We start from the raw sequence: 18052 nt of genomic DNA, 5'->3' as shown, positions 1-18052 counted from the left end.
GAGTCATACCACATCTGCTTATTATTATATTGATTGCACCTTACCATGCATGTATATACGCTATGCAAAAATAAAAAAAAAATGTTTATAAATCGTGTGATATGTATCATATGTATCAAAACAGCTGAATATGATTAAAAACCAATTCTTCAGAGAACAATTGAAGGTCTTTCCACCTCGATAATAAGAATGAAATTTACAAAAACGATGTTAGAAAATGTCCTTCCTTGTTGATGTAATTTGGTTCTTCGAATTGATATAAAAAAATAAGATTAATAGGTATATGCAGAAGACTTCATTGTTTTAGTATGAACAGAAAATAATGTTTAACAAAGGTCAAAATCTAGAACGTCAAATTGACTTTTGACCTTGATCTCAATTTCAAGGTCATAGGTCAGTGATCTCAAAATCAAAAGACCCCAGGTCAATCATTTGTATGGTTGTGGAGAAATACTGATTTCAAATACATAAGGGGAGATAACTCCTATAATGGTTAACCAAAACACTTCGACCGAAATAGGTTGAAGTTGCGCCTTTTTGTAAACAGTTATTTGGCAAACAAATCATATCATTAACTGTAACAGTTTCTTTTGAATAACGATAACAAGCAAAATTCAAAATTTATAACATGACCTTGACCTTCGACCTTGATCTCAATTTAAAGGTCATAGGTCAATGAACTCAAAACGGAAGACCGGAGGTCAATCACTTGTATGGTTGTGGAGAAATACTGATTTGAAATACATAAGGGGAGAAAACTCCTATAATGGTTAACCAAAACACTTCGACCGAAATAGGTTGAAGTTGCGCCTTTTTGTAAACAGTTATTTGGCAAACAAATCATATCATTAACTGTAACAGTTTCTTTTGAATAACGATAACAAGCAAAATTCAAAATTTATAACATGACCTTGACCTTCGACCTTGATCTCAATTTAAAGGTCATAGGTCAATGAACTCAAAACGGAAGACCGGAGGTCAATCACTTGTATGGTTGTGGAGAAATACTGATTTGAAATACATAAGGGGAGAAAACTCCTATAAGGGTTAACCAAAACACTTTGACTGAAATAGGTTGAAGTTGCGCCTTATTGTAAACAGTTATTTGGCAAACACATCATATCATTTACTGTCAAAGATTATGTGGAATAACGATAACAAGCAAAATTCAAAATTTAGAACATGACCTTGACCTTTGACCTTGACCTCAATTTCCTTTAAATGGACCAAGGATTTCATATCAAAAGACTGTAGGCCTCTACGTCTTAAAACGTATGAACTTATCCAACAAATTGCTTATCTTAAATTTTCAAAGGGAAATAACTCCCATAAGACGTCTTCTGATCACTCAAGTCAAAATAAACCAAATCATTCTCAAGAGTAGACGAACAATTTGGTGAACACAGTTTGCTAAAATCTTTTACGGTTTTAGAGATATATGGATAACAAGAAAAAAAGCACGCGGGGAGATAACTCCTGAAAGAATAAGTGTTCGGTCACACAGGGTGAGTTTTGAAACCCCCATTACTGTACAACATCATTGGACAATAAATCCAGTCGATATGTTGTAAGACAAAAAAGCATCTCAGACGGCAGTTAATATCTATTTTGATATTAAAATATAAAAAATCAGTCTAAAATGTCAGTTCATATGGCTTTATGATGTATAGATATGAATTTAAAGCAAAGGTCAAAATCTAGAACGTCAAATTAACCTATGACCTTGACCTCAATTTCAATGTCACAAACTGAGGATCTCAAATCAAAAGACCCTAGGTCTCTAATATGTATGGTTAATAAGTTATATCACTTTACATATAATTTAAGATATGATAGGGACGAAAACTCCCATTCATTGTTTACGCACCCTTTCAACTAAAATTATTTAGTTACCACATGTGGCAACTAACAATTTATACAAAATAATTTGTCGATATCTTATAAGGTTAATGAAAATGAGTGAAAATAAGACAAATTCAAAAATTAGAATATGACCTTGACCTAATTTTCATTTTTTTGGACCAAAGACCTCAAATCAAAAGATCCTAGGTCTCTATCACTTATGGTGTTCCAGTTTAAAAGACATTTCAAAATTTCAAATACAAAAGGGGAAATAACTGTCATATGGAGCGTTCATATTGCTTCGGTCAAAATTGGACAAATCATGCGAAGGATATAACGAGCAATTTTATAAAATAAATTTGTCGTAATCTTTTACGGTTGCGAAGGAGTCGTGGACACAAGGAAAACAGTGTTTGGGGAGATAACTCCTACAAAGAAAAGTATTCGGTTACGCAGGGTAAATTTCAAAAGCGCATAAACTGTTCGATATCATATACCAAATATCTAAGCGACATATTGCGAAACAAATATTTATCGCAAGAACAAAATTAGGCGGAAGAAAAAAAAAATAATCAGAAGAAAAACAATAGGTTTTTCCACAGAAAAATGGAAAGACCTAATAATCAGAAGAAAAACAATAGGTCCTTCCACAGAAAAGTGGAAAGACCTAATAATCAGAAGAAAAACAAAAGGTCTTTCCACGAAAAGTGGAAAGACCTAATTATACAAAATATATGGAGTCGATTTATGTTGAAAATGTGTGATGGGATAATTGCTGTACCAAAACGGATGAATATAGTTATACAAAATATATGGAGTCGATGTATGTTGATGATGTGTGATGGGATAATTGCTGTACTTTTAATAAAAAGAAAATCATAGTATATAGGAAAACACAAAACGACGTTCCTATATATAGATAAATATCTGACATCCGGAATTTGTTATTTTTTCTATTTGGTTCAATTATTATTCATAAGTTGTATAAATCATGTGTTATGAACTTTGCTGTTTAGGTTAAGAATAAAAGATTCAAACAAAATGAAATTGTGAAATTAAGCTTAATTCGTCAGCTAATCCGTACAATAGTGAGGAAAGTTTTTTGTGTGTGTGTAAGTTGCTACAATGAGAAAGGAACAGTCTACGATCTGTATCTTGCTTTTGTCACTTTCTGCTGTGCAAACCTGCATTAGAAATCAGAAAAGTGCACCATTCGTTCATACTTCATGCGGACCAATCGAAGGACTAAAAACATCATCGTATGTATTTAAAGGAATTCCATATGCTAAACCACCAATATCCAGTCTACGGTGGAAGCCACCTGTACAATTAACGAAAAAGGATAACACATGTTGGGATGGTATCCTCAAAGCAACCGAATTTGGGAATTGGTGTGTTCAACGAGACCCAACGTCTCCCATAGGCATATCTGGGAGTGAGGATTGTTTGTATTTGAATGTATGGACGCCTACAACAAACAGGAAGGCCAATTTACCAGTGATGGTTTGGTTTCATGGCGGTTCTCTCACAGACTTAAGTGGAAATTTTCCGACTTATAGTCCATCTGAAGAAGTTGCCGAGGTAACTAATATGGTCTATGTTAGCATGAACTACAGATTAAATGCTTTTGGGTTCATGACTCTATCCACTCCGTTACGTTTAACGGGAAACTATGGGTTCATGGACCAGATATTGGCGTTACGATGGGTACAGGACAATATCAGGAATTTTGGTGGTAATCCAAATCTGGTAAGTAGGATATATTAGATTAAGTCTCTTAGTGATTTTTTTTTTGTTTCTGTCTACACTAATTTTTGAATTGTTTTGAGAAAAAAATAATGGATGTTTAACGTTTGAATTGCTTTAAATTTTGTCTTTTCTTTGCCATTTATTATGTTTATAGTGCTATACGGTATGGTTTTTGTTCATTTTCGAAGGCGGTATAGTGCCATATAGATTTTTTGGTATCCTCGTCCCTTTCGTCTCTATTTGAAATTTGTATTATAAACCATAAAATCACATCTCCTCGTCTGTCCTGTCTAAATGAAGAACGATAACTCTCAAAATAGTACACTTCTGTACTTCGTATTTGATAAACATGCTTCATCTGACTGCACTCAACATAGAATATTGAAAATGAAATAATGCTGCACTTGATGGAAGCAATCATACTAGTTTGTGTTTAGTTTCGAATTCTGCTTGATGAATTAAAAGGCTTATACATTTATTTTTACATTGAAAATGTTGAAAAGCAATTAGCAAAATAATTTCAACGACTATACGATGAACATTTTTACAGGTGACGTTGTTTGGGCAAAGTTCTGGAACTACAAGCATAATGGTTTTAATGGCTTCGCCAATGACATCTGGTCTTTTCCATAGAGTATGGATGATGAGTGGGTCTGCCTTATTAAATAAAACGTACGAGGAGGCCGCATTCGACAAGAAGATATTTCTTGAGAATACTAAATGTACAGGAGCAGATTGTTTGATAAATCTTCCCGCCAAAAATAGTATGGACGCCATTCCATGGGATGTTTATCCGTGACAAGGAAAAATATATCAAGGGGAACTTATAATGTCTATCTTAAAGATTTTATGACTGGTTGTATCTAGTGTAGCGTTGTCGTTTTTGTATGGATTCGTGTTTGTCGATGTGTTATTTTGGTAGCGTAAATTACGTAAAATCCATATTCAAATGGCACAAAGAAAACAAACCACAACGCAAAGTTTCAATTCAAATCCCAATGTAATCTGTTAAATGTATATCAGTTTGACATAATAAAACAGTTGAACAATAATCCTTATTCACTAACACAATATTACTCTCAACACTTCTAACTAACAATCTCCACTCTATCTCTTACTATATTATCACCCTGATCTCTCTCGCATCCCCTTATATACATATTTACAGGCGGTACCCAGACGGTTCCAAAGATGGGGTACCGGGCGGTTCTGTAAATACCGGGCGGTACCTCAATGGTTCTAAAGATTGGCTACCGGGCGGTACCTTGATATTTTCAAAGATGGGGTTACCGGACGGTACCCCGGCGGTTCCAAAGATGGGGTACAGGGCGGTTCTTCAGATACCGGGCGGTGAATTTAAATAATATAGATACCGTTCAAATAAATAAAAATATCGGGCATTGCCCTATAGAAATGTAATTCAACCCAAATGTATTAATAAAAAGATATCTTACATAATAATAATTTATACAGTCAAACTAAAATCGCTACACTAGAATGTCTGTCATGTCGTGTAAATGATCGTAATATTTTTATATTATCCTTGCACGCGTAACGTATTCTAAAGCAATTTGGGTTTCAATTTATTTTTCATTTGTAATTATACAGTATATGCTCATTGCAGGTTTAGTTTTACCAGCTTCGCCTTTTGAGCTTTGGAAACAAGGAAAAGGGATTGATGTTCCAGTAATCATAGGTATGAAACATATTATTTATATCATAATAGAGAAAACAAACATATAGGGTATTAATCCATGACACATAATCAGTATATGCAGATCAAAAAAACAAAAAAGGCAAAGAAACAGCACTTTAATTGCTGTTTGTTTTAAAAGCTATTGCCTCGACAATTAGAAGTTCTCTGACTAGAAATATAAATACAGGACTAAGAAAATCAAATTACAGTATGGATATTTGAGACTCCATCAACAATAAAGTGCTTCATGTTGATGTAATTATCTGACTGCAAAGGACTGAATTGTACCTTAAAAAGTTTTCAAAAATGTTGAAACTGTAGAGTTTTTGGATAAGTCTTTTATCATTTTGTGGTACCTGATTAGTTCCGAAACCTATATTAATATTTGTTGGTTCTGTTTTGTTTAGGTAGTTCAGCTCAGGAACTGGACTACTTTCCAAAGCATACTGATATTGAATCGTGGACATGGGATAATTATGTTAGCAGAGTATCAGAGAAAATGAATACGTTTCCAACAATAAACGCAAGTCAGGTAATTGGAATGTATCCCACGGGAATAATTTCTCCTGAATACCAATACACAACCATGGGAACAGATATTCGTGTTACCTGTCCTGTAGATGTGATGACTCATGCTATCGGATTCAGTTACAAGGCACCAGTATACAGATATATTGTCACAGCTTTTCCAACGGAACCGGCATATTTTTACGGAGTACCATTTAAATCAAAGTATGGTGCACATGGAATAGATGCATTTGCGTTTTTTAACACCTTAAGATATTATTACAAAATTTCAAAAAAGGACGAACAACTAACAGACACCTTAAGGAAAGAAATAATAAATTTTGTCAAAACAGGAAAACCGAGTACCAGTAGTTGGGATCAATTTCCAGATAAAACTGCCATACTATCTGATGGTTTAGTCATTACAGGAGGATATCACAAACAGGAATGTTCGTTCTGGTTAAAACATGGATTTCTTCCATATTCATGGATTAATTAGATATTAGCAATTTATGTGGCTTATACATATTGACTATTTAAGAGGGTCTGTATGAGGTTTACAGAATAGTGAATAAATTATATAAATAGAGGTTTAAAAAAAGTAGAAAAACATGAACAATGGATTAAAGAATGTGAAGCTATAAATAAACTATAAAGAATTTAGAATAATGGACAGAAGGAAAGGAAAGAAAAGAAAGGAGAGAAATTACCTAAATTAAAAAAAATAATAAAACAAAAGTCCAGAACCCCCATTCAGTCTCATTTGTTAAACATGGGCTTAAATTTACATAATTTAATTTTGGATGTAACGCGTCTTCTGATTGGCTGACGTTGTTTTGTCTATCAGCTCATAGACATAATTTAGTCATGTGGCCTTGACGTCATCAACGTTTTTTATGATTTATTCTGGCTTAAAATGCATTTTAGAATTAAATTAAAAGGCATAACTGTTCTTTTTTTCTGTCTATCAGAAATAACATAAAAAATGTGGTACACACTTAAAAATATCCCGCGTGTTATTCAGTGTGCACAATATTTTTACTGCTATTTCTTCATAGACTAACAAAATATTGCAGTCATTCCTTAAAGAATAAACGCTTCATGTATCTGTTACTGAAATATTGTCTCAAAATCGATTGTTCAATTTGCTTTCTTGATTATACAATGTTATAATTTGATTAAAACAATGATTCAAAATGAAAAAGCTAATCATCATACCAAAAAAAAAAAAAAAAAAAATTAAAGTATAACTTACTGCCTTTTGAAATATTCTGTTGCCGTTAGTAAGGTTCTTACTTGCAGATCAAGGTCAACAATGGTTTGCTTTGTACGTACGACATCTTTTAGTTTCTGTGGTTACGAGACGTTGGCAATCATACCACATCTTCTATTTTTATAGTCGAGTGATAGAGCTAATGTTTTGTTTGTTTGTTTTATCTGTTCATTGATTTATTCTTTTTATTTATCCGTTTTTTGTGCTTTTCTTTTTGTATTAGAGAGATTGTATCGTATATGCTCCGAAACTATTCACCCTTCAAATTCTGGATTTGTAATGCTCAATCCTTAGTAACATTTACAATGTGTACGTCAAATCCTGGATCATCGATTGGTACAGAAACCTAGTGCTGCAGAAACTATTGATGCAGAAATCTAGAGGTGCAGAAACCTAGTGCTGCAGAAAACTAGAGGTGTAGAACTTATTGGTGCAGAAACCTAGTGGTGCAGGAAACTATTGGTGCAGAAACCTAGTGCAGCAGAAAACTAGAGGTGTAGAACTTATTGGTGCAGAAACCTAGTGGTGCAGGAAACTATTGGTGCAGAAACCTAGTGCAGCAGAAAACTAGAGGTGCAGAAACTATAGGTGCAGAAACCTAATGCTTGAAAACTAGAGGTGTAGAAACTATTGATGCAAAAACCGAGTGCTGCAGAAAACTAGAGATGCAGAAACTATTGGTGCAGAATCCTATAGTGCTGCAGAAAACAAGAGGTGAAGAAAACTAGTGGTGCAGAAACCTATTGGTGCAGAAAACTAGAGGTGCAGAAACTATTAGTGCAGAAACCTAGTGGTACAGAAACCTGGTGGTGCAGAAACTATTAGTGCAGAAAATATTGGTGCAGAAACCTAGTGCTACAGAAAACTAGAGGTGAAGAAACCTAGTGCTGCATAAAACTAGGGATGAAGAAACCTAGTGCTGCAGAAAACGAGAGGTGTAGAAACTATTGGTGCAGAAAACTAGAGGTGCAGATACTATTGCTGCAGAATCCTAGTGCTGCAGAAAACAAGCGGTGCAGAAACTATTGGTTCAGAAATCTAGTGCTGCAGAAAACTAGAGGTGCAGAAACTATTGGTACAGAAAACTAGAGGTGCGGAAACTTAGTGGTGCAGAAACCCAGTGGTGAAGAAACTAGAGGTGCAGAAACCTAGCGCTGCAGCAGACTACAGGTGCAGAAACTATTGGTGCAGAAACCTAATGCTGCAGAAACTATTGGTGCAGGAACCTAATGCTGCAGAAAACAAGAGGTGCAGAAACTATTGTTTCAGACACCTAGTATTGCAGAAAACTAGAGGTGCAGAAACTATTGGTGCAGAAAACTAAAGGTGCAGAAATCTAGTGGTGCAGAAACCTAGTGGTGTAGAATCTTGAGGTGCAGAAACCTAGTGGTGCAGAAAACGAGAGATGCAGAAACCTAGTGGTGCAGAAAACTAGAGATGCAGAAACCTAGTTATGCAGAAATCTAGTGACGCAGACACCATTAACCTTTCAAATTCATGATTTGTGTTTCCCAGTCCTTAGTTATAAAACTATCTTTTCGATGTATGCGTAATATGGGCATTTTCAGAAATTTTCATACACCTGCACTTAGGAAGAATCAGGACAACTCTGACCAAAGATGATTTGGGTCAATTTAAAAGAAACTCTGACCTCTTTTATAGACAACTTGTACCGCTTTCAAATACAACTCGACCCAGTTTTAATCGATGGTCAAACCAGCGGCTCTTCATAGATTTTACGTTTAAAAATATTTTTGCATATAAAATAAGGGAGATACTATGTGATATGGTTGCCAATGATACAAATCTCAAAATGACACCAAATGACACAGAAATTAATAGATATAGGTAACAAAGCCCATGCTGCTTAGTCAGCTATAAACTGTCCCAAAATCACAAATGTAAAACAATTCAAAGAAGATCAAATTAACGGTCTAATTCATGTACAAAAAAACGAACGAAAAACATATAATTATGTAACACAAAGCGGCAACTACTGAATTTCATGCTCCTAACTTTGGACATGCACATACATGTACGTATACATACAGAATTTGGCGGGATTAAACGTGCTAGCAGGACCTGAACACTTCCTTAACATGGAACAGTGGTGTAACACTATAACACAAGAACGAACTATAAAAATCAGTTGAAAAAGGCTTTCATAATTTGTACATAAATTAGGCCTTACGTTTTCTCGTTTGAATTGTTCTTCATTGTCATTTCGGGGCCTTTTATAGCTAACTTTGCGATATGGGCTTTTCTCTTTGTTGAAGGCTGTACAGTGACCTATAGTTGTTAATTTCTGTGTCATTTTGGTCTCTTGTGGAGAGTTGTCTCATTTGGCAATCAAACCACATCTTCTTCTTTATATAAACTCATTAGATACTAGTAGACACAAATAAAAATACATACTTCAAAAAGCATTGAGTGGACGTGGTCGGGTACTTGTACATCCCAATAACAAAAAGGACACTAGGTACAGATCTGAGATTAAAGATTAAATTAACAATCAGTACAAATCAAATATCCAATAGATTTAGTGTTAAGATTTCATAAACAGTCGGAGAAAAACATGACATTGTGCAATGCCCAGGTATTTATGTTGTTGCTCTAACTTGTCGTTTAGGTCTATGAAATTTAATTCGGTCGTCCGGAGAGAGCGCTGGTATCTTAATTCGGTAGTCCGGAGAGAGCGCTGGTATCTTAATTCGGTTGTCTGGAGAGAGCGCTGGTATCTTAATTCAGTCGTCCGGAGAGAGCGCTGGTATCTTAATTCGGTCGTCCGGAGAGAGCGCTGGTATCTTAATTCGGTTGTCTGGAGAGAGCGCTGGTATCTTAATTCGGTCGTCCGGAGAGAGCGCTGGTATCTTAATTCGGTCGTCCGGAGAGAGCGCTGGTATCTTAATTCGGTCGTCTGGAGAGAGCGCTGGTATCTTAATTCGGTCGACTGGAGAGAGCGTTGGTATCTTAATTCGGTCGTCCGGAGAGAGAGCTGGTATCTTAATTCGGTCGTCCGGAGAGAGCGCTGGTATCTTAATTCGGTCGTCCGGAGGGAGCGCTGGTATCTTAATTCGGTTGTCTGGAGAGAGCGCTGGTATCTTAATTTGGTTGTCCGGAGAGAGCGCTGGTATCTTAATTCGGTCGTCCGGAGAGAGCGCTGGTATCTTAATTCGGTTGTCTGGAGAGAGCGCTGGTATCTTAATTCGGTCGTCCGGAGAGAGAGCTGGTATCTTAATTCGGTCGTCCGGAGAGAGAGCTGGTATCTTAATTCGGTCGTCCGGAGAGAGCCCTGGTATCTTAATTCGGTCGTCCGGAGAGAGCGCTGGTATCTTAATTCGGTTGTCCGGAGGGAGCGCTGGTATCTTAATTCGGTTGTCTGGAGAGAGCGCTGGTATCTTAATTCGGTCGTCCGGAGAGAGCGCTGGTATCTTAAAAAAATGCAGTACTGGAAATTTACTTTTAATATTTAGTACTATTTCTTAATACTTTAAAACTATTGTAATATTTAAGTACTTGTAATTTACAGTACTTGATTTGTATTAAATATTTTAGTACAGAAATAATACAATAATCTATGTTTGAAAATCCGAACTTTAAGAGATTTGAAATAGAAAAATTTTCAAAATGCTGAAAATGTAACGGTAGTAACCAAAAATCTGTAGTACACAAATTTCAAGTACAAATAAAGTACTGTAAAATACAGGTACCTAAATATTACAATAATTTTAGAGTAACAAAATAGTACTGAATTTTAAAAGTAGATTTCCAGTACTACAAAATTTTAGTATAGAAATAGTACATATGCAAAAGTAGCTGTGTAGGAAGACGTGGTATGAGTGCCAATGAGACAACTCTCCATCCAAATAACAATTTATATAGGTAGACCATTATAGGTCAAGGTATGTTATTCACACCGAACAGCAAGTTATATAGGGCCCTAAAAAACTACTAGTGTAAAACCCTTGATTTGTAGCTTTTAATAATAAATCTAGCCCTCTCTTTTGTATGGATTCCAATTTGTCGATGTCTTTTTGGATATACATGTATGCGTCCTAAATAATTGACCTGTACTCCATATAGATCTTACGAGTGTTATCTATGCTGTTTTACGGCATTGTTGTAGGTTTCTCCTAAGGAGGATTAGAGTGGAACTGGCTCTGCTGCATGTATTTGTAAATTGTTCCTTCCAATTAAGATCTTCTTGTATTTATAGCCCAAAATATGTGTTGGATGACGCTTGTTCGAGTGTGTGGTTGTAGAACTGTTGGCATTTACTTTTCGGGCTTAGCATATAGCTTTGTTTGGCGCATACCCCAGTCGTCTGCCTATTTTTCTAGTGATTTGAAGTCCTCTTGTAGATTGTTGTGGTCATTTTGGTTTTCCATTTCCCTGTACAGCAAACAGTCGTCTGCCGCTTAAAATAGTTGGACGAATGAGTTTACTGCATCTGGTAGATCCTTAAAACCAGAGGCTCTAAATAGTCTGTGTCGCTCACTTGGGTGTATGTCCATATCAAACAAAGGACAGAGATGGTATCATGACAAAATTGTGTTTTGGTGATGATGATGTGGTGTAAATCTTACTTTACTGAAACTTATGATCCATGAGCTTAATTATGAACATGTTAACCTCATAATACATACGTATCTTCCTCACATGATATATGACCGCTCAATGAAATTAGATTCAAACTCATTAAATGTTTATTTAATCATTTGTCACCATCATCTAAAAAACTCTCTACTGCAATAACTGGGGACTATTTTCAGTGTTTGTGACCTAGATGGTGAATAAATTGACCTCAAATTCTAAAATGATTTCAGTTTTCTAGTCATTCTATGCAGTGAAGTGTCGAGGTCCCAATACCAAGGAAGGTTCTCAAGTTGTCATTGAAAAACAGATAAAAGGGGAATGTGTCAATGGGACACAGACAATGCCTCTGCTGCAAATAACATTATAAAGGGATATTATTCAAGAACTGAAAAGTGATGCTTCCCAAATCTGTTCTTGATTTGAGTTTTGTGGTAATAAGCATTGTTTCTTAGTTTCATAACAATAAGTTGTAGCAAACTTATTTAATGTTAGAAAACTGAAACAAATAGTTCAGCATTTTATACCCTTTGCAATGGGGAATCACTCTAGGATGGTAAAAGTGGTACCACTAAATTCGAACTTGATCTGTGTTACGTGGTTATAAACATTGTGTTTTCATACCATTTGGTTGAGTCAAACTAAAGTTAAAGAATGGAAACCAATTTGGGACGTATGAACTTAGAAGGGTTAAACTTAATGCCCCCTCCGCTACAGCGAGTGCATAACAAGCTGTCTGCTAGACTTACATATTCAAGGGTCAAAACATTATTGAAGCATCAGTTTCAATGAATATTAAAAAAGTGTACTAAAATGATGATGATGGTTTGTGGTTTAAAATCGAAAAGAAAATATCGCATGCACATCAGAACAATAACATGCCAAACTGAATGAATATAAACCCTGCTTTGTACCTGAAGAACACCCAAAGCCAGAAATTCAAAATGCTAGTTCACAAGAAAACAGTCTGCAGGAAAAGTGTATCCATACTTGGACACTTTCGACTTTAAGCTGACCAAGCTTTTGTTTGTAATGGTTTGTGGAGAAGAAGCAAATATCAATTTTCAAGTCGATGTTTGATCTGTCATGGATTAAAACCAGGATCTCCTGCACTCTGGCAATTGCAAGGATTTTTTTATATAGATTAGACCGTTGGTTTTCCTGTTTGAATGGTTTTACACTAGTAATTTTGGGGCCCTTTATAGCTTGTTGTTTGGTGTGAGCCTAGGCTCCGTGTTGAAGGCCGTACATTTACCTATCATGGTTTACTTTTATAAATTGTTATTTGGATGGAGAGTTGTCTCATTGGCACTCATACCACAACTTCCTATATTTATAAAAGTGTACTATGAAAGCAATTAAATAAGATTCAATATTTTTTATTACAAAAGGCACATAAGGCCAAATGTCTAGTATTCTTTAAAGATAACCATCTACGTAATTTTAACAAATAATTAAAGTCAGCATTATTTTTTTTTACATAATACCCATTATTATTTTTAACATACATATATATTTTGATAAACATGTAAAGCAAAACTCCTCAGTCAAAGTCAAATTCTAACAATTGACGTACATTGAAAGCCTGAAAATACTGATTCTGGATAAAAATTAACAAAAAGATGAATTTCTACTATCAATTGTACACTGATATCTTGTTAATTAACTTTTTCAAAATTACAGTAGAGTGGAAATTTTTGCTCGATATAAATTTGCAATTTTTAGAGCAAAAAAATATCATTGTATTGTATTTTGGGGATTATAATCCTTGATTCTTATGGTAATTCAAATCAACCTAAATAAAGGCACTGTTGGCCTTAAGTCTGTTTCTTCACTTTGGTCTTGCTGTTGTGTTTTTGACTCATTCCTCATTTCCATTCTTAATTTTTATATCTTCATGAATTGATACATATTCAATTAAAAATTTAGGAAAAAATAACCTCTATACAAAAATGTTCCACTCTACTGTAATTTGTTTACAATAAAACACTTCTATAATAATTCTTCAGCTCGATATCTATATCAACTTTTATTAATCAACTCAGAGAAAGACATAATTATTATTTTAAGACCTGAACAAAGACATGTCTTAATTCATCTATAGTTTAATCTAAATTACTAAAAGTGGCAAAATATTAAGGATTTATTATAAAAATCACATAGCAATTACTGTTTTATATATGACTTTTGAGCTAGGTAAAAAAATTTAAGACCTGCACATTGATATACTTCCAAAATATCCAATTTACATTTTGGTATTAAAGATTTGTATTTCGTAGAAAAAGGATCCATTATATACACAATTGTTCTCTAAAGCACTACATTGGAACATAGACTTAACTAACTTCGCAGATTAGAAAATTAGACCAAGTTTTGCCCTATTATGAAATGAAACCATTTTAACATCATTCAAATCCCTAATTTACATAAAGATAATAAACTAAAAATATAAAAATGCAAAAATCTGATGATACTTGAAATTTAAAATTTAAAATTATAAAATTCCCAGTCAGTTTATTAAATAATTTATTAGATGGTTTAAATTATATCAATTTTCTATCTTGCATTAAGTCTTTAAAAACAAAAAATAAATGCAAGTGGGTGAAATATTAATTCTATTTTGTTTATGATAAATTTAAGAATTATCCTTGTAAACAAAAAGAAAAGTATTTATCAAGGATATCATTTCCATTTCTTGAAAGAATATGCAAAGACCACATTGTCAATTCAATGTGTTGCTTTTAGAATGATGATTTAAACAGTGAAAATATGGAGAATGATTAACGAAAGGACGGAAATTATGTACAAACTTAGTACAAAAATAAAAAAATAAAATATTAAAAAATATTTATATACAGTAACAGATTTTCTATAATAATATTCTAAGAGGAATTGACTAGCTTTATAAATAAGTTTATGTCATGGTGAAAAAATGTCTTATTTATAAAAAGAATAAATGAATAAAACGATAAATGAATAAAATGACAATGAAACACCCCTTTCTCAGAAGGCAGGGGAATATAGAGGGACATAATGGCCTTTTTTGTGAACTCATTATGATTCAATATATCATTGGCAAAACTGACACATTATTTTTACACATGTTACAGGAATTGGGAAATTGGCATTTTTTTTCAGAAATTCTGAGCATTGTTTAAAAGTCTATTCCCATGGAAGATACTAACTCTATACATAAGTTGTATTTAAAACATTTTTAAAGTATATGTCAGATTTTAAAAAATATGCAAAAACTATATTCAAATGTAAAATGGCTGGAATGTTTACTGAATAAAAAGAGTCAATAAACGAGTGACCCAATAAAAATTCTTGTAAATTTGGTAAATGGACGGAATAAAAATATAAACTAAAATGAAATAATATAAAAAAACAATAATTGTATATAACTTTATGTTCCCCATAAAAATAAATGGATGGATTTTGATAAACAAGAATACACAATACCCATTTAAATATAGTCATAAATTTACATTTTACACCTGTTATTTTAAAATAATACAATGCCAATTTAACAATGAGCACCTCAATGTCCTTATTTAAATAACTGGCATCCTTTAAATTTTTGTTTCAAAATTAATTTTGACAAATGTTAACACATTTCATCAACTTATAACAAAAACATGACTCCAGTTATCATTGTCATTGTATCTGTTTGAGTTATAATGTTTTTATCAATGGTTTTTAACTTTATTTCTTCATAATCATTTGTATGACAAAAAGTATTGAGAAAGTTGAGCAATCAAATATTTATCAATTAAAGAGCAATCGAAATATTTTGAAAACTAAATATAAAGGAGAAGTAATTAGATATTTTTACAATGTAAAGTACAATCAATTTTAGTAAAGGGGGTGAATAATATGTAAGATGAAAAGGAAAAGACTGGTTTTTGGATAGTTCTTATCTATTTTGCATAAAGTTCTGAAGAAGGGGAAGTAACTCCCTTTTTGTATCTGATTACAACATACCCAATGAGTTATCTCCTCTAACCTAGTATCCTCAAATTTAAAAAAAAAATGGGATTTTCTCAGTGATTAGCACTTAAAAATGAATAGCCAGTAATATACTGCATCTTAATATAAATCAGCTCATAATAAATAAAATTTACATTAATATTACATATTCTAATTTTTCATTTAATATGACATACAACAATCAATCATTACATCTAAGAATAATGGTATAAAATTATATTGATTCCATTTTATAACAATATATCACAGTAGCTTGTTATATCACAGTTATCTCCCTTGGATTTCATCAAAACCTTATTCTGTTGTATTGGAGATTCATAGATCATCTTATTTGGTCCCTCAATTCTTTACAAAAACATAAAATCAATTTCTTTCAGAAAAAAATATTTCAGTGCCTCTGCCAACACTTCATTTTTTTTTCTGTAGTTTTTCGTGAAATCTTAAAATACATGAATAATTACCATAAAGAATGTGGCAACATATTCTTATGTCCTTCAGGAATGTGGTAATATATTCTAATGTTTATTCAGGAATGTGGTAATATATTCTTATATGCTACAGTTTCAGAGAAATCTCTTTAATACTTTATAGCCAGAAAAATTTTCCATGTCTGGGCCATGACTGAATCTCTCTATTCTAAAAATCTTCTAACACTGGTTTTAACGAAAACCTAAATTTTCTGTAGAACCACTGTGAAAATTTCCAGTGCCCTTTAAATACTGAAATCCATTAGATCTGCACCATAAATAATTGAAGCAACAATCTATTCTAACAACAAAGCTAAACATCCTTCACCAACTAGGACATCCATGTCCTCTTCTCAAGAAAACCGAAAATTCTGAATAGTTGGTGACATTTTTCTCTGTCCTGCTGAGTTCCTTTTATGTTGTATTGGATGGTGACCTCTGAAACCTCCAGCCTGTAAAATTAAAATGTTGATTAAAATAAGGATTTTTGGCAAATATTTTCAATCTTAAATTCATCTTTATTTTATTGGTTGTACATAAAATCACGCATAATACAATTTTTCTAAATTTATTACAATTCAAGTTTTATCTTATTTTCAAAAGGTTACACTTTGTTAATATCAGATTGATGCCTCTCTGTTTTACATAATTTTTCCGTCTAGAAAGTATATATCACATTTCAGATATTTGAAAGAAAACAAAAAATAAAATGAAAACTTGATAGTAAAACTCTTTCAAAAAGTGTTACATGTATTTAATGACATAATTTGCAATGAGACAGAAAAGATTGTGATACCATTTAAATTAACCTCTGTGCATTCAAATTTGGAAATTGCTGATAATAAAGAACTGTAATAGCAATACAAGGCATGCTCATAAAGAAAGATAACTCTGTAGACTAATGATTTAATGTGCACTAGTATAAAATCTCATCACAATGGAGTGCCTTATTTAGGTCATTGGAAATTCATAACTTAAGAATTCGACATTTTAGAGGGTATATAACACAAATGGGAGGTAACTCTTTCTGACTCAATAGAATGGTTAAAATTTTGAAGTAGAAACCCTCTTTACCCAAGACTAAAATATCTAAGCAACCAACTTTGCTTGTGCTATCAAATATCTTAAGGTGGATATCTGCGAAAGTCACTAGAAGGTTTGTGTCAAAATATTCTTAGCTTCTAAGAAACAAATCATTTAATTTTTGTTTCACAGATATGCTTTAAAATCAACAAAATACATTACTTATTTTTAAAGTGTTGTCTCCCTTTAACCCATTCTTCTGTTTAAATTGCTTGCAAATGGAAAATAACCCTTTTTTGCCCAACATGGGATAAAACCAATATAACATTGCAACTCTACACATTAGGGACATCAAAAGTTCAATGTAGGATAAAAAACTGAGATCATATAGCTTTTTTACTGACCAATATTGACCAATAAGGATATATATAAAATAGATGTCAATTAAACAAAACATGCAGCAATTTTGACCCCCCACCCCCAAACTATTTGAATTAAGTTTTTTATCCTTCATTGATTTTTTTATGTCCTCCCTTAATTACCATGCATTTATCAAATAAACATTGTACCTAAAAACATGCACCACTCAACAATATAACACAACACACTTTATACCTAGCCAAAATGTTATGGTGCAAACAACCTTACAGTTTTACTTTCTCCTGTGTCTCTGTTCAGATTATGAGAAAAAGATTACAGTGTTAAATTCAGATCTCGGTCAGTGAAAATAATAGTTGGATGTACATTTATTTTTCTACTAGCAAAGGTATCATTTTAAGTGAATATCAAAAGCAAAATATCAAATCAAAAACTGCATTTTACCCTTGCAAATTTAACAAAAGCTGTACTTGTATGTGCAAAGTCAATCTTATTTACCTGTGTTAATAGGACTTCAGGTCTTTGATAAAAACA

The 18052-nt window shown here is 33.2% G+C and overlaps 3 protein-coding genes across 8 annotated transcripts in view; 2 read left to right on the top strand and 1 right to left on the bottom strand.

Moving 5' to 3' along the window:
• The first annotated feature begins 2789 nt into the window (after positions 1-2789).
• On the top strand, positions 2790-4498 carry LOC139491946 (liver carboxylesterase 1-like). Its single transcript, XM_071279896.1, has 2 exons — positions 2790-3591; positions 4142-4498. Exons 1-2 carry the CDS (start codon positions 2968-2970, stop codon positions 4388-4390), a joined length of 873 nt encoding a protein of 290 aa, XP_071135997.1. The 5' UTR covers positions 2790-2967; the 3' UTR covers positions 4391-4498.
• Positions 4499-4871: 373 nt separating this feature from the next.
• LOC139493021 (carboxylesterase 1D-like) lies at positions 4872-6293 on the top strand. Its single transcript, XM_071281163.1, has 3 exons — positions 4872-4941; positions 5216-5287; positions 5695-6293. Exons 1-3 carry the CDS (start codon positions 4872-4874, stop codon positions 6291-6293), a joined length of 741 nt encoding a protein of 246 aa, XP_071137264.1.
• Positions 6294-13023: 6730 nt separating this feature from the next.
• LOC139491945 (centrosomal protein of 126 kDa-like) overlaps positions 13024-18052 on the bottom strand; it is a 33177-nt gene continuing 28148 nt past the window's right edge. For 3 of the 6 annotated variants that reach the window (XM_071279891.1, XM_071279894.1, XM_071279890.1), the window contains one exon: positions 13024-16569. In XM_071279891.1, coding sequence (XP_071135992.1) covers positions 16471-16569 — 99 coding nt within the window. In that variant the 3' untranslated portion in view covers positions 13024-16470. Of the gene's footprint in view, positions 16570-17755; positions 17811-18052 lie in introns of all 6 variants that reach the window. The other 3 variants (XM_071279892.1, XM_071279895.1, XM_071279889.1) reach the window with 3 other exon arrangements.

This window comes from Mytilus edulis, chromosome 10 (genome assembly GCF_963676685.1).
Source record: "Mytilus edulis chromosome 10, xbMytEdul2.2, whole genome shotgun sequence".
Taxonomy (NCBI): domain Eukaryota; kingdom Metazoa; phylum Mollusca; class Bivalvia; order Mytilida; family Mytilidae; genus Mytilus; species Mytilus edulis.
This window is presented reverse-complemented; position numbering and strand designations above follow the sequence as displayed.

What these genes read in the sequence shown, in the direction of transcription:
- LOC139491946 (XM_071279896.1), top strand. Translation starts at nt 2,968, where the DNA reads ATGAGAAAGGAACAGTCTACGATCTGTATCTTGCTTTTGTCACTTTCT. An exon ending in TTGGTGGTAATCCAAATCTG is followed by an intron (nt 3,592 to 4,141) that starts GTAAGTAGGATA and finishes ACATTTTTACAG; the next exon opens with GTGACGTTGTTTGGGCAAAG.
- LOC139493021 (XM_071281163.1), top strand. Translation starts at nt 4,872, where the DNA reads ATGGGGTTACCGGACGGTACCCCGGCGGTTCCAAAGATGGGGTACAGG. An exon ending in GGTTCTTCAGATACCGGGCG is followed by an intron (nt 4,942 to 5,215) that starts GTGAATTTAAAT and finishes TGCTCATTGCAG; the next exon opens with GTTTAGTTTTACCAGCTTCG. An exon ending in TGATGTTCCAGTAATCATAG is followed by an intron (nt 5,288 to 5,694) that starts GTATGAAACATA and finishes TGTTTTGTTTAG; the next exon opens with GTAGTTCAGCTCAGGAACTG.